Source organism: Rhamphochromis sp. 'chilingali' (genome assembly GCF_963969265.1).
Source record: "Rhamphochromis sp. 'chilingali' genome assembly, chromosome: 1".
Classification (NCBI taxonomy): domain Eukaryota; kingdom Metazoa; phylum Chordata; class Actinopteri; order Cichliformes; family Cichlidae; genus Rhamphochromis; species Rhamphochromis sp. 'chilingali'.
Genome location: NC_137929.1, coordinates 11,921,443 through 11,937,542, shown reverse-complemented (window position 1 = coordinate 11,937,542; position 16,100 = coordinate 11,921,443). Strand labels below are relative to the sequence as shown.

At 42.7% G+C, this 16,100-nt stretch overlaps 1 protein-coding gene across 1 annotated transcript; it reads right to left on the bottom strand.

The window, feature by feature from the left end:
• Nucleotides 1-8,786: 8,786 nt before the first annotated feature.
• On the bottom strand, nt 8,787-11,434 carry cd248a (CD248 molecule, endosialin a). Its single transcript, XM_080905817.1, has one exon. The coding sequence runs from the start codon at nt 11,191-11,193 to the stop codon at nt 9,028-9,030; it is 2,166 nt and encodes a 721-aa protein (XP_080761943.1). The 5' UTR covers nt 11,194-11,434; the 3' UTR covers nt 8,787-9,027.
• Nucleotides 11,435-16,100: the final 4,666 nt, after the last annotated feature.

Below are 16,100 nucleotides of genomic sequence, written 5' to 3'. Positions count from 1 at the left end.
AAATCTAACTACAAGTATTGGCTCCTCTATTATACACTATGTTACTCCTCATATTATTTAAGTAATAAAATGATCTTTGTTACCAGGCCAGTAAAACACTGGTCTTTTTTTATGCATTCAGAAACTTGATGACATGCTGGGATATTTCAATCAGAAAGGCAAAGCATTTCTTATTTGACCAACATGGTTGAAGTATGTTTAAATCATGAATCTTTGATAACTAAAATGTAACAGTTTGACTCTCGTAGGTTCATATTAACTGATTTGTTCTCAAACCCGCTGAATCTCCAGGATCCCTCTTACATGTGTAACTAAATGGACGGACCTGACGAAGCTTTTGGACAGCACCACCCACATGTAGACTGTTTGTGTAACACCAACAAAACTTGGCTTTTGTGATATGTTTGCTGTCCTGATGCTACTTTGTGTTTATATTTAAAACCTAATTCTACAGTTTGTGTGTTTGATGATACAAAATTGTGAATTGCAGAAAAGTCATTAGCCACTGAAAGAAAAAAAAAAAGCACATAAGTGTCAAACATGAGTTTGACACTTATGTGCTAGAGGGTGTGGGAAGCCATAGCCCCGCCCCCCAGAGCATGGGACATATCAGGAAGGAACTTGGGGTTAGTAGTAGTTAGGATATTTGGCATTCTGACTGGGAGCAGCAGGGATCAAACCACCAACCGTCTGATTAGAGAAAGACCTGCTCTACCTTCTGAGGTACAGCTGCTCCAACTTAACATGTGTCTCATTGGACTGTGGAAGAGCCTATAAACTCCACAAATATGCTCTAGCTAACCAGTTAGTTTAAACACAAAGCCCTCTTGCTGTAGGGCATCAGTGCCAGTCACCTCACGATCTCAATGTCAGATTCTATTCCTGCATTTTGTGTTTTAAGACAGAGTATTTTATACACCATTAAAACTGCCTGAAAGATATCCATGCAGTTAGCTGTGCTCTGTGTCAGCCCAACTGAAATCATAATTTCATGTAGTAGCTTCTTTTCCCTGACTTCCATCCACAGACAGATGTGCACAGATGTTCAGACCTCGGTCAGATAGTGGACCAGCGTCGCTGACGAGAGAACACATCCACTGTGCCAAGACATTTATTGTATTTAACATTTCAAAGTTTGGCACACTTTTGCTCTTGTCTGCAAACATTAATAGCCTCTGCAGTCCAGCTGGCCCCGTTCCTTTTTATTATTCTGCACGGGCGTCTTCTTCAGCTACAGCTGCTGTGAAACATGAATGTGTGATTGAATGTGTTTTAAAATATATCAAGATACAAAAGTATTCTTGTCATTGATTAAGTTTATGGTGTTCTACCATCTTCAGTGTTTTAAGGTTTTAAAATAGGTTATAGATTTGTCTGGATTATTTTTAGCCCACACATTGAATTTTAGCGGTGTTTCCATGTTTTTCTTAATTTGTTTTCTTCACTATTATCTATTATAGGATAATGTAGGAATGTTTTCTTTTTAAAGCAACGTTAGATGACGGTTTAACAGAGGTGCTACATCATTTCAGTGTAAAAACATTTCACCCTTTTTCTTGGTGTAATGTTGGCCCATCAGCACAACACAACCCCTGTCTGTAAGTGCTAAAAGACAGGTAAAATACAGTGCTAAGCAATGTAGAAACAACCTCTTTCCAATAAATAAACACGTTTCTGCAACATAGGGACTACCTATGTAACAGAAACTACTACCTACCCTATCCCCATTATTGTACGATCTACTGTACAATATAAAGCACCTTGAGGCGACTGTTGTTGTGATTTGGTGCTATATAAATAAACTTGAATTGAATTGAATTACCACTACACACACAGTGAATATAGGTCGGCATACATCGCTGTGCGGTCTGGAAAAGGCCTAAGACACTACTACAAAACTTTAGACACTTTTATTCTCCTTGTACAGAGGTGTGCATGGTCATGAAATATACAAAGCAACAATTGGTCAAGAAGGAGGTTTTGCCTACCAGGTATTCATCAGTGCAATTCTGGTTTCTAGTTACTTTTGCTGTTATTTATACAACTGGAACTGGATCTGGAAGACTGCTAAAAGTACAGCAGTGGTGAGAAAGCACTGCTGCATGCTGCATGGAGGGATACACATGCTGACAAATATGGCAATAAAATCCTTTAGACCCACTGTTTCACCAACCTTCTACTTGCCTTTCACTAACCCCTGTCTTCATGACTAACGCACTACTTCCTGTTATATTTTTGGAAGGTTGAGTTGGAGCGTGAGAATGCCTTGGGGTATGGCTGTCTTGACCTAGTGGTATAAAAATAATATTTAAAAACAAACAAACACATAGTTTAAAAAAGATCTGATGGCAAACCTCGCCCTTTTGTGAGGCCATGAGGGCTGGTATGTATTAGGATGCTTTCTTTTTATCACGATTAGAGCGAAGAGTTAAGTTTGGGTGAGTCCCATGAGAGCCTGTGATTTTTAAGTGGGTTGTAGCACTCTTGACTTAGGGAATGGCTTGGTTAAACATTGCCTCCCAGAAAGAAAATGTGAAAGGAAGTTATGGGAACAGGAGGTGGGGTTCCAAAGGAGGCCCTAGACTGACCAATTTAAACTTGTTATTAATGACTGCCTGAGTTTTTGCATGGCAAACATCTGGATTTCTCCCACAGTTGGGCTGATGCACCTCCAGAACTCCCACCACAAGTCTCTTCCACCCTCGGCTAAATATTATCTCACCTTACAACCTGTAGAACTCCCATAAAGTACACTGGTTTGGAGGTGCGCCACAGTCCGTTTCGATTAGTGGCTGTCAGTGTGACAGCAGCGCTGTGCTATCTTAGTGGCTGGAAGTGGTCGATCTCTGCTCTGTAATGTTTGGTTATCAGCTTGGTCACAAAAACATGTTGTTCTGTCAGAAACAATGCTTGGTGCATTTTGCTATGTCAGTCTAATGCAGTACAGTCCCAAAACAAAGCTGAAACAGTTGCAGAGACTATCCAAGTATCTTTGGTTTGTTTCCCTGTCACAATCCAAGCTGACCAGGACAAAGACACAACACAGTGGAACTGTTTCTGGCCTTTTCTATATTTATCAACAGTCCAAAGCAATCTTTGTCTTCTGAGCATGAAGCTGCTGCTGATCACTCCCTCTCTTCTCACCCTCGCTTCAACTACGTCCATCAGCTTTATGCCTGTGTAGTTACTATAGCTCGGCACTAGCACACTTCAGTATTCCTCAGACATCCTTCCATTTTCCAAGACTGTGTTAAACAATCCAGTCAAAAAGTCCACTGTCTGTCCACAGGTATGTTATCTGGTCTTTTCTATTCTTCATCCTCTTCATCCTCTTCATATCTGCTCTCACTTCTTCTTTAGTAATGCACTCCACTCTCTCATTTACTATCCTCCATCTGTCATCCCTCATCTCTTATTTTCAGCATTCATCAGCTCCATAAAGAACTCTTTCTCTCTTCTCTTAGCTTGTACATCTGAAAAGTAAACATACTTTTTCAAAATGTTAAAAAAAAAATGAGAGAAATCAGAAAGGTCTGAAGTGACTTGTGAAAATGCACTATTCTAGTCACATTATTATGACTGAACCAAGTACAAGTACCAAGTATAGTTTTTATATTTTTACTAGTGTGTCACACAAACAGCAATATTGTCAAAAAAAGTAAGAAATCTTTGGGGGTGCTTTGATTCATTTTTAGGGGGGCTTCAGCACCCCCAGAAATGAGCTAAACCCCCCTTTCCTAGATTAAATAAAGTTGAGACCCTAGCCATCCTACCCCCAGCATGGCTCTAACGTCTTCTTCAAGAAAGAAAGCAGTTGGAGTCATAGGATAGCTCAACTTAAATATACTGAAGTTTCTTCATTAAAAAAAATATAAATAAGATAATCACAAAACATTAGTGAATACTTCACTGGGTTTTTAACAACAACAACATAGAAACACAACTGATAATGCAGGAAAATGTCTATGGGATGTTTGAAATTTCTTTACTTCATCCACTGTTTTGTAGCCCGTTAGCTCGCTTTGGTCACATAAGTTAGTATCCAGTCAGGTTCAGCTCCAAAGTGCTCCTGAATTCTAAGCAATTGTCCAGGTGTTGGGTCACATGCCTCCACACAAGTGTACTCGGCTGCAATGAAAGAAGCAGTGGATGGTGTACACCACAGTGAAACTCAGAGCTGCTCCTTTGTGTCAGGAGGTGATCCGGTGGCTCTCCGTCATCAAGGAGAAACCCGAATCAATCGGCATTCCCATGGGATCTTTGAATCCCCTGCCTGTAACACAGGGATGTTACTGCATTAAATCAATAAATACTAATATTTCATTATCATCATGAAAATCAAATCAGGCCTCTCAAAATATGCCAATGCTTGTATATATGTCACACAGTGGAAATTTGTATTTATCTTGTATATTGTTTTTATTCTGATTTTTAGTGTTTATTTATGAGTGTCGTTTTATTTGCATGGTTTTATTCTGTTTCTATTGCATGGTTTTTAGTGTTTTATGTGACATAGTTTTTAATCCACTGTGGACTGGCTGCACATGGGACAAATTAGCTGATAGGGACCACCTGCTGAGGCAGGGGTGTGTCCAGAGGTGGCCTATCAGCTGTGTAAAGACCTTTTAAAAGCAGGCTAGCTGAGCCCTGTAGTGATGGGATTTCCGGCTCTTTTTAGAGAGCCGGCTCTTTCGGTTCGGCTCACTAAAAAGAGCCGGCTCTTTCGGCTCCGAACCGGCTCTTCAGGTTGTTTTGTTGCTTTAATTAATTTATTATTAACAATAATATAAAATTATGCACAAAAGGAATTACTAACATAAAAACAAGTGGTTTTATTTATATATGTTTATATATAAATATATGCGGTGGCCCCTAGAGACAAAACACGTACAAACTCCAAAACACATTTCTAGCATGAACTGAACTTCCAAAGCAGAGCTACTAGATCACTTAAATTACACAATTGAAAGCATGTGTGTATTGTTTGTGTATTTATACACAGGCACTCATATATATATTCAAATAATTTAAAAAAAAGTTCATTTACCTGTTATTACCACACACCAAATCCGGTCGTTGGTACTTGCTGGCTTGTGTAGCCACAAGATAACAAAGGCTCAACACTGCGCCCAGCATCCTGGAGCACTTCTGTTGTCTTTTGTACGTGTTTTGAGTTTTTATATGCTTCTGAGTTTTTATATGCTTCTGAGTTTTTACGTGCTTCGGAGTTTGTACGTGTTTTTACGTGTTTTGGAGTTTTTACGTGTTTTGGAGTTTGTACGTGTTTTTACGTGTTTTGGAGTTTGTACATGCTTCAGAGTTCGTACGTGATTTGAAGTTTGTATGTGCTTTGTCTCTAGGGGCCACCGTAAATATACTTTTATTTATTCACTCCACATAAAATGTAATAAATAAATCATATAATACAAAAATCAACTATTCACATTTCAAGTTTTAACTATTTAAATTTCAGCTTTTTCCTTTCACAAATTTAAAGTGAAAAGAACACAAAACACTGCAAACCACAACACAATTAAATATAAATTATAATATGAAAACTAAAAGAACATGCATATTCTCTGTCATATGGACCTGCATAAATAAACTTTCTCAATCCTTTATCATCTGCAACCGAAAATAGTTGTGGATGATTACTATACCTTTCTAATGTTGTTGTCCCTGCCTCTCTTTCTCTCTCTCTGGCTCTGTTCCTGTGCTACTGAGTGTAACTACCGCCCCTCCCCCCTCTGCCCAGCGTAAAGCACAAGGCTCGCGTGCAGAGTGAAACGGAAAAAAAGTGCGAGAGAGAGGCTGAGAGAAAGAAAAAAAAAACCCACGTGACGGCTCGCGATAAGGAGCCGGCTCGCGATAAGGAGCCGGCTCGCGTCGTTCACGTCAAAGAGCCGGCTCTAAGAGCCATTTCGTTCGCGAACGACCCATCACTAGAGCCCTGAAGAAAACAAAAAGGCCCCAGACTGGAAGGTGAATGCGAGATGGCCGGCGTGACACGGCGGCCCAGTCCTGACCTCATGGAACGGCAACAGTAGGAGACAGCGCGTGTGATTGGCAGCAGGGCAGAGGTTTAGGGTCTCTACTGTTGTTTACTGGGTGCAGCTGGATTGGGAGAGGGACGCCATGACCTAGGGCCGCTTCTGGGAACATTGTTCTGGCCCCTATTTGTTATTTTACAGGACACCGACGCAAGGGCAGCTGTGGCGGTGGTCGCATGATGGATTCGGGTGCAGAGCGCAAGCTGGGCTGGGATATGATGGGCCCGTGGAAGGACAAGAAGATGGGAGGCGCTTCCTTGTCTGACGTGGACTCTGCTCTAAAGCTGGAATTCCTGGCCTGCTGATGGACCCATAATGAACATGTGGCATAATTATAGCAGGGTTTTAGTGAATGTAGAAAATGGTGGTTTTAGTAGATTGACAACATTTTATTACGTACATTTTAAGAGGTTTTTTTTTTTTAATATTTGTGCTCCCAGGCCGTAATAAACTGTGTCTGATCAGACCTGCTTCCTCTCTGTGCCCTGGGTGTCTGACTCGCTTGCTCCCCTTGTATTTTAAAGAATCTTTAGCAGGACATTCTGGCACGACTGCTTTAGTGTCCCTATGTGTTACATATACATGGCTTATCCACACAGCTGATTATTAAGGGTGAGCATTTGTTTTCTGTGCATTTTCTGTGCTTGTACAGCATTTGTCTATTTGCTGGTGTTTTCTTAAGCTGCAGAGCATTTGGCCTCCCAGTACTACAATGTGAATAACAGCTGGAACCCTCAGCTTTGTGTTTACAGAAGGGAAGGAGCTAACCTGAGGGTTGCATAGCTCTCTGATTGTCTCTCTGCTTCTTTGTAGAGACAGCAACATGTTCCCAGATCCTTGCAGCAAATGTGTACACCGAGTTATATTCATGCTAAATAATGGACAAACTATGACTGCTTTTATTTATCATATGCATCAGAGTTGTAAGAAGTGAGTAGATTGTGTCTGTATACTGAGACCTGCAGAAAAGACGGTGATTTTGATAATTGGACAGACAGTGAGAGAAGAGACCCCCTCTGAGAGCCAAGCAAATACATCAGCTGGTTCTAATCTGTAGACTCTATTAGTCAGTACAGTCACAATGTGAGGTCCTGAATCATCCTGCTGTATTTCCTGTAAAAACACATTCCAAGGAAGGACTCTGCTGATAATAGTTATTTTTCCAATCACAGCATCCTTTTTCCCCTTTTCTGAGCTAATGACAGCAAATACTTCTAGGATTTTGAATACAGTAGTAAATGACAAGAATATCACAGCAATGACTGAAATAAATGGAAACCCTTGCTGCATATTTAATCTGCTCAGCAGCTTTGAGTGTTCAAATGCATTTAACAGATGCCACTTCCTGTCTCAGGTGACGTGATTGCCACTGCTCAAAGAAAGCTCTCCTCTAACTGAACTGTTATTTCCAATAAACTTTCAAACTCAACACTTTAACTTACAAATTCTTAACACAACCTGTTCCCCTCCCTTCTGGTACAGAGCACTGTACACCAACATAAGCAGCCATCTACAGTTTCTCTCCACAGGCTGTCACGCTGATGAACACTGTATTTAAACACACCACACCTGCTGCTGTATCACAGCATACTGTACATATTATTTTTATTCTGTTGTACATCTTTCTCTCATGTATATGCATTCATAGTTAATCCTTCTGTATATAGTAGGTAAGAGCCCAATTCCTTGTATGTGTACACGTACTTTCTCTGAGTCTGACAAGTGAACATCAGATAATGTCGAGGTGACTGTTGTTGTGATTTAGCACTGTTTATAAATAAAAACGAATGAATGAACAGATTTAGCTATAAAAATCATACCACATTTCATTAGTTTGAGTCGATTACTGTTATTATCTTTATTAGTATTTTTAGTACTCTATACAATCTTCTTTCCTCCCGTGTTAGTAGTCAGTTTTGAACGCAGGATACAAATCCCTTGAAATCTCATTGTCATTTGGGAATTTAAAAATCGAAGCTCCATCGGCAGCTGCACTGAAAGCAGTCTGTACACAGCTGGATTTCATCCAAGGTGGCCAGAAATGATTTCTTTAGTGCATTCAGGAATTAGCAGTACAAAGGGTGACTGATGGCCATTTCACAAACAAGGCCAGTGTCACAAAACAGCTGCTACAGCCACTCTCTGTGTAACAGTCACAGGGTTTATGGAGTGTGACATTATTTCAATGAACTATTACAAGCATTATACCTTTAAAATGGCAACAAGAAACAAACATGAAAGAGGGTTTTGTTCAATCGCAGCTCCACAATTCTGCTCCAACACAGCGAACTTGTGTTCAGCATTTTTCTGTGAGGGCAAATTGTGTCTCCTTCTGGACATTTATGTAGTTTCCCTTCATTCATTGCTGACTGAGGCAACCACACTTATAAAACACAGGTAACAGTTATGAGCAGAGATGTGAAACTGAGTCAAATTCCATTACAAAACAAAGACCTCTGTTACCTTTATAAGCAGGAATTACTTCATCTGGGACATGCTGAAACGAATAAACATGTCAATAATCAGGACGGTGTGTGTGTGTGTGTGTGTGTGCGTGTGTGTGTGTGTGTGTGTGCGTGTGTGTGTGTGTGTGTGTGTGCGTGTGTGTGTGTGTGTGTGTGCGTGTGTGTGTGTGCGTGTGTGTGCGTGTGTGCGTGTGCGTGTGTGCGTGCGTGTGTGTGTGTGTGTGCGTGTGTGCGTGTGTGTGTGTGTGTGTGTGTGTGCGTGTGCGTGTGTGCGTGTGTGTGTGTGTGTGTGCGTGTGTGTGCGTGTGTGTGTGTGTGTGTGTGTGTATTCTGTACCACATAGAAAACATATTCACAAAAAGACTTTCTCTGTACTTTCCCTCCTGTCACTATGAGTTTAGATTCAAGAGTTATTTAACTGTCCCGTAGTCCAGAGTCAGAGGGACCAGATGCATTCGTCACCATTCTTTCCCTCTGACACAGGGTTTGTTTATGTAAACGTCTTCACAGTTTTAAACACAGCTCTGCGCCCCTGCTGAGGGGTCAGGAGCTCCCTGTTTCTCATGAGACCCCGAGATCCAGTGGTAGCAGTCAGCGGCATTCTTATCGTGTGCCGTAACTCTATAGCGGTTGCAGTAGACAAAACCGAGTGCCACCATTACGACAATGAAGATGCAGATGGGTATGAAGAGTCCCACCATGAGCCAAGTGCTCCCCTTTGTCTGGACAGAATCCGAGCTGTCGTCACCTTCCTCGTCCTCTGTTAGGGGCGGCTGGGAAGAAGCCAGCCTGGTGGGAAAGGCCAGGTTTTGACTGGGGGTAGATTCCACAAAGGTCATTTCCTCTTTGCTTAACTCCGCCTCTGTGAACTGAAAGTTTTCCCTGAGGAGATTCGTCTGTGTTTCTCCTTCTGGCTCTTTGTGGTAACTGGACTCTTCAGGCATGTCTGTGACAGAACCCTGTGGAATCTTGCTTGAAGTAACGAGATCCGCCCCCCAGTTCCAAGCTCCTTCTACTGTTGAGGTGGGGTATAAGCGAAGAGCTGTAGTAGCTTCACCCTCATCTTCCTTGTACGGGTCTGGGGTAGCGCTGGAGCTAAGGACATGAGGAGTATTGGAGGCAGTTGCTGACAAAACCTTCAGCTCAGTCTGAAATCTCTGATCACCGTTTGACCAGTCAGCTCTGTCTACAGCTTCTTCTTCATCTTTATCAGTTCCCTGTGTCAGGGGGTCCAGCACCAGTGGGGGACTGGTGGCCCAAATTACATCAGAATTCAAAACTCTGGTGGACTCTGTCAGCCAGTCCAGAGACTCCTCCTCCTGTGTAGGCCAGTCAGTGTGGCGCTGCTCTGGGTTCCAGCCATAGTCCCACAGAGGTCCAGCCTGGCCTGTGACCCAAAGAGAAGGAGGAGTGACAGCATATTGGTCGTCTGCTTCCTCTCTCTTCTCACATGAATAGTTATCAGACATGAGTTCAAAGCCTTCACTGCAATAGCACTCAAAACCACCTTCATAATTCACACACATCTGCTCGCATGTTCCAGGAATCTCGCACTCATTGATATCCTGGCATTGCCTGGGATGCTCAGGCACTAAGGAATAGCCCAGATGGCAGTGGCAGATATGAGAGCCTGGGGTGTTCTCACAAGCATGTTCACATGGGTCATTTATACACTCGTCAATATCCTCACACTCACCCCCATCGTTTATATCATAGCCCTCGTGACACTGACATTCAAATGTCCCCACGGTGTTCACACAGATCTGCTCGCAAGGACCTCCGAGACACTCGTCTACATCGAGGCAAGTGCGTTCATCTGGTGCAAGCGTGTATCCATCAGCACATTCACAGTAGACATGACCACCAGCTGCCATGCAGAAATGCCCACATCCACCATTATCCTGGTCACATAGGTCGTGTGATATAGAGGAATGAGAACAAAGAGGAGTTTCTTTGGTCCATCCCACTGAGCCATCTTCCCTCGTCATACATGAAGCCGTCTTTTCTTCTTTGGCGCCTGAAGGACAGCGTACGGTAGCAACAGATCCAACGGGTACATGAGTCAGCAGTGCGCTTAGAAGGTTAAACGGTGTGGTGTAGGTAACATTGCCTTCTCCCTCACTCCACAGGGGAGGGCACATGCCTGCGTAGGCATAATGGCACAGATACCCATCTGCAGAGACTGCACAAGCACTGTCTATCCATTTAAAATTATGATCCTGGTCTTCAGTGCTGTAGCCCATAAACACACAGCGAGGCACTGAACACGAGTCAGGGGAGTCCGGGTTCTGCCAGTCGGTGTACTCTGTGTCCTGGTCACCGGTAGTCCAAGAGAAACCTCGCAGTAGGCGCGTGGTAGTGCACTGGCGAGGCTGGCGCTGAAGGCCAATCCATACTTGGACAGTAGTGCGTGAGTGGCGCAGATCCACAGTGAAAAAGAGAGTGGCAATAGCGGTTGCGTCCACCTTCCGCTTGATGGTGGCCAGGTTGCCACCTTTTTCTTTGCAGGCCCTCCATGATTCCAAAAAGGTTTTGCGTTGAAAATAGACAACAAAGCAGCCATCTGTGTTACAGAGTGCATCTCTTTGTCTCAGGTTCTGGGCCAAGACTGAAGAACATCCAAAAAGCAAAGCCAGCAGGGAGGTTAAGAGGAAAGCACTGCTCACCAGGGAGCCCATTCTTTATTTTAAACCGGCTTTATAGATCCTCTCTCTGCTTGCCTCTCACCCTGATTTTCTTTACACTTTTATCATCTGCCTTTAAAAGATTTTTCTTAATGTGATGTTTTAGTCTTGGTCTGAAATGTCCTCCCTGAATTTTAACTTCTTTTCCTCTGTGGTCTTCACTCTATACTGCTGAAACAGATCAGCACTGGAGTGTTTGCAGGCTCAAGACTTCAGGAAGCAGAGAGGGAGGAGAGAAGAGGAAATAGGAGTAAGAAGGAGGGAGTTATAGCAACAAGCAGGACGAGGAGAAGGGCAAAGAGGGAGGGAGTTAAAGGGAGATTAATATGTTATTGAAAGGGGAGGGGTGAGAGGGAACCCTGTGAATGTGTATGTCAGAGTTGGGGGAGGAATAGCAAACTGATTTCTTTTTCAGAGTATGTCATATGGTTTTCATAAGTTCCATCTGTGGACATAGTTGGTACTCTGCCATTTGGACAAGCAGACAGATATGTATGTGCTGATGCATCCAAACTCGTTCATATACAGAGATAAAATCGTGACACTTATCTCAAATGAAGATTAAATGATAGTTTGAATAAATATTCTTTCTAGAAAAACATCAAACATATTCTGTCTTCTCTTCTATATATTCCACCTTCTGAAACCTTTCAGTATGATTATGATAACACATTAACATGTATGCCACTCATGGCTTCCATTATGTCTCTTGCCTTTCAACATGTTTAGTGGTTATGATTGTCTTATCTTTCCTTTTCAGTTCTTCTGAAACTTTCCTTCTGTGCAAAGAGAGCGTTTTACCTACTTTTACTGAGGGCTTGCTCATAAGAAGTTAATCGTTTTCATTCTATGGAGCTGTGAGGTCCTGACTTTACAATGTAAATGTGCTGAGATGCCTGTTGTGTGAACTGGCTCTGAGTGAATCCAACCTGTGAAATCAAATTTGATTCCATAGAGTTCCATGCGTTTATTCATGTATTTTAATGTGCATGTGAGTTTGTTGATAATTAAATAATTCTCAGTTATTTATTCTTAATTATAATGTGGCAATGCTGACATCATGCAGCTCAATTCTGTTTTACTTACACAACAACATTCACCTCAAGGTGCTTTATACTGTAAGGTAGATCCTACAATAATACATAGAGAGAAAAACCCAACAATCACATGACCCCCTATGAGCAAGCACTTTGGCGACAGTGGGAAGGAAAAACTCCCTTTTAACAGGAAGAAACCTCCGGCAGAACCAGGCTCAGGGAGGGGCGGGGCCATCTGCTGTGATTGGTTGGGGTGAGAGAAGGAGGACAGGATAAAGACATGCTGTGGAAGAGAGACAGAGGTTAATAACAGATATGATTCAATGCAGAGAGGTCTGTCAATGCATCACACAACCCTTGGACACAAAGAGGATACTTAGTCAGCACGAATTGTCTTTACCTACATGAAAACAACAGCGCTCTCCTCCATGCTAATAATGCCAGGGCAGTAAAATGGAGACTAGTGCTTTAAATAGGACCTTTTAGATGGAGAAGGCTCTGGTTGTGTGTGTCTGGGAGAGAGGGTTAGGAAGTAGAGAATGGCTGGGGGTTCACTACTGGAGCCCTGAGAGTCTGACATAAATCAAGTTGCCTGCTTCAGAGTCTATAATGTGTTGGACGCACCTCTAAAGACAGAGATGTGAGGAGGGAATATTAATGCACCTTTTTTTTCTGTACTACACAAAAGAGCAAATAAGGAGATAATACATTTGGATATTGGAAACTGCTTACTTAATGTAAACAGATGTGATGTGATCTAAGTTACGTTTTCTATCTATGTTCTGTTTTATTATCCAAAATTCAGAGACCTAGTGCTCAAGACACAGACAACTTTTTCTCCACTGTGTGAGTCAAGCTCCAAAACCATTAATCAACAATTGACCATAATTAAAAATCACTATGTATTACCACTAGAAGGTATATACATATATTTTGGGTAAATTACAAGTAAAGAATACATCTTTTAGCTATCAGCTTGAGTATCTCATCTAAAGATATTTGGCATAAATACTCCAGTGCTACTGCGGGACAAGAATGGAAAAAAATATAATAAAAATAAATAAATAAAACCAAAACATAAAGAGTAGTCTGCAAAGACGAAGGAACTGTAGACAGAACAAGCTGGTTGACCTGTATCCTGCATCAGAGCTTGCTTCATCCTGCTGCATTAACTAGTTACCTACATGAAGACTGCCATAAGTTTGACTTATCCGATTGCTTTGTTTCACTTAATGCGCCTTATAATCCGGAAAATATGGTAAATCTACCTTCCTTTAGCATGTCCAGAAGTCCAACTTTTTGTGCGATGGTTAGCATCTTCCTCCGCCTCCTGGATGCTACCACAGGTGCCTTTGTGGTGCAAAACATTTCGTTGTGTTAGTTGGGGAGAAAACATACAAACATACAGTACAGCACTTCAGAGTCACACTGCTAGGATAGAAGATTTATGTAAATGTCTGTACTGTACAGGAGACACGGCACAAGATTGATTGACAGCGGTCTGGACGCAGAACACAATGTGCTGTTACACAAATTACACAAAAACATTCGCGAAACAGCAAAACCGTAAAAGGTGAGCCGTGTTATAGCGAGGGACCACTGCATTCTTAGAGCCCAGTGCTCTCAGTGTATCAAAATGTGTTCAAGTAAGACAACAGAGATGTGGACTAACAGGACTGTTTGTAGCTGTGCACTTTAGTCTACACACACTAGGAAACTTTCTCTAATGGTGCTTCTTCACTGCAGGATCTTTCCTTCCTGATTCAACACAAGATTTTCAGGGTTGACTTGTCAGTTGGAGTTATGTGACTAAAGAATTGAAAGGTGTGGTGCAATGTAAAGAGTTCCCTAACTGATCCTATTTTTAAATGAAATCTGTAAATAACTGTTTAGGAGCTGAAACAAGCTTCAAAAATGAGCTTTATTGTGAAATCAGCTGTAATTATAATTAAAGTGCATTTGTACTGTTTGTTTAACACGTTGCCATGTGATGTTGTTGCTATGGAAATAACTGTGTCCGTGATGCCACACAGTTCTTTAATTTAAGAAACACAACAGAAAACGGTCCTTTCCCTCCTGCTGGTAGGACAGCCCTTTTGCTGCTTGGAGAGGCTGTCCAGCATTAGCTGGAAGGGCTACAATTCCAGTTCCCGCCCCCAGCCCCCTTCCAGGTTTTCTGCTGTCAACAGAACCTGAAACCCAAACCAAGTCTGGTTTTAGACTGCTGCATCCAAATATAAACAACAACACAGATTTCAATCCAGTAAAATAGCTTCACGTCAGGTCTGACCACTGAACAAAGTCCTCTGGTTCAGCTCGCCTCAGTCCAAGCTGGAAGACAGAAGATGGTTTGTAATACTCAGCTGATACCTACTGAAAAAAGAAAGGGCATTTTTTCCCTTCGCGGCATGAACCACCCCGCCTCTCCCAGTGTTTGGGAGGGTAGACCACTCACAGCTTGTCTTTCTCTGGCCGGCGTTGCCAGAGAGTGAAGAGTCTGTTTACCCTCTTATCAGCAAACCCCTGAAGCCTCCTGACTTCCACCAGGGCCTGGGCCAGCTTCAGGACATTTTGTCCTGACTAACCATCAGGACTTTGGACCTCATCCTGAGAGGACTCTTTGGCGCAGATGTGGATACTGGATTGTTCTTTCTTTGTGATATTTTATGTTTAACTCATTAGTTTGGTTTTTGCTTGTTTAGGGGCAGACAGTCTGCAAAGGGGATGGGATCTTCGGGGATAACAGGAGGAGAGAAGCAGCAGAGAGTCGTGTAAGACTGCAACTGGCTAGTTACGGGTTTTATATCAGCTGCAGACACCAGATCCTGTAAGCTGGGTTTGAAGAGGGTACCACCATCGATTCTGTTCAATGATAAGCCGTGGTCTCCCTGAGCTGTCCCTGGGAAACAGCATCACCATCTGTCCAGCACCATGCAAAGATGGTGCTGGACAGATGGTACAATGTGCTCACCTTCTTTGGCAGGGAACAGAAGTGGCTGGAAACTAAGGGAGGCCTCGAAGGGAGGTGATCTGTTGCTGAAGAGGTGAGGCTGTTGCGGGTACACTCTATCCAGCGGAGCTGCTCACTCCAGATGGTCTGAGTTGGTGGATGCAGCACAATGGAGAGCAGCCTCCAGCTCCTGATGAGCCCGCTCTGTCTGACAATTTGTTTGCAGTTGAAAACTCGAGGAAAGACTGACCATAGTGCCCAGAGTGGGACAGAACTTTGGTGCTGCGTGACCCGGATCTTTGGTGTGCTGAGGAAGGCCGATTTGGCCTGTGGCGAGATCGTGAGGCGAGGCGAGCAGAGGACCGGTCCAAATATGATCAAAATGACACAGCTCTGGATGGCCCAGTTACCAGGGCATGGAAGGATGACAGACTTTTTTAAATGAGGAGAAGGAATTTTCTGGGATTGAAGGTGCTCTGGGTAAGTGGTTGACTAAAGCATGCATAAAATAAAAGCTATCATTTTGTTATTGATTGGTAATAGATGGATAATTTGCCACATTTACAGCTGTATTGACTTGTTGTAGATGCAGTCTACTTCATGTTTAAGGACTTTAATTAACAGATTGAAAACAGCGACATTAAGGGAAGAATATGCAGCGCCACACTATCAGATGCCTATCAGCACCTTTTGTTCCTCCTTCAATTAACTCTCAATCACAGAAAACGCGGAGCTCCGAAATAAAACTTACACCGTTAGTTCATCATTTTCACTCTGTACCACTTCTCCTCATCAGGCTGTGTGAAGCACAGTAAACAAAGAACCAGTAAAGAACCAAGGATAAAGGAGGACTAGTGCTGTGTCCCAATTCCTAGGCCCAATCCTTCAGAGGACCCAGCCTTCGTGGGCCGGGT

Bases quoted from the DNA above. Each gene is read 5' to 3' on its own strand.
- cd248a (XM_080905817.1), bottom strand. From the start codon at position 11,193: ATGGGCTCCCTGGTGAGCAGTGCTTTCCTCTTAACCTCCCTGCTGGCT.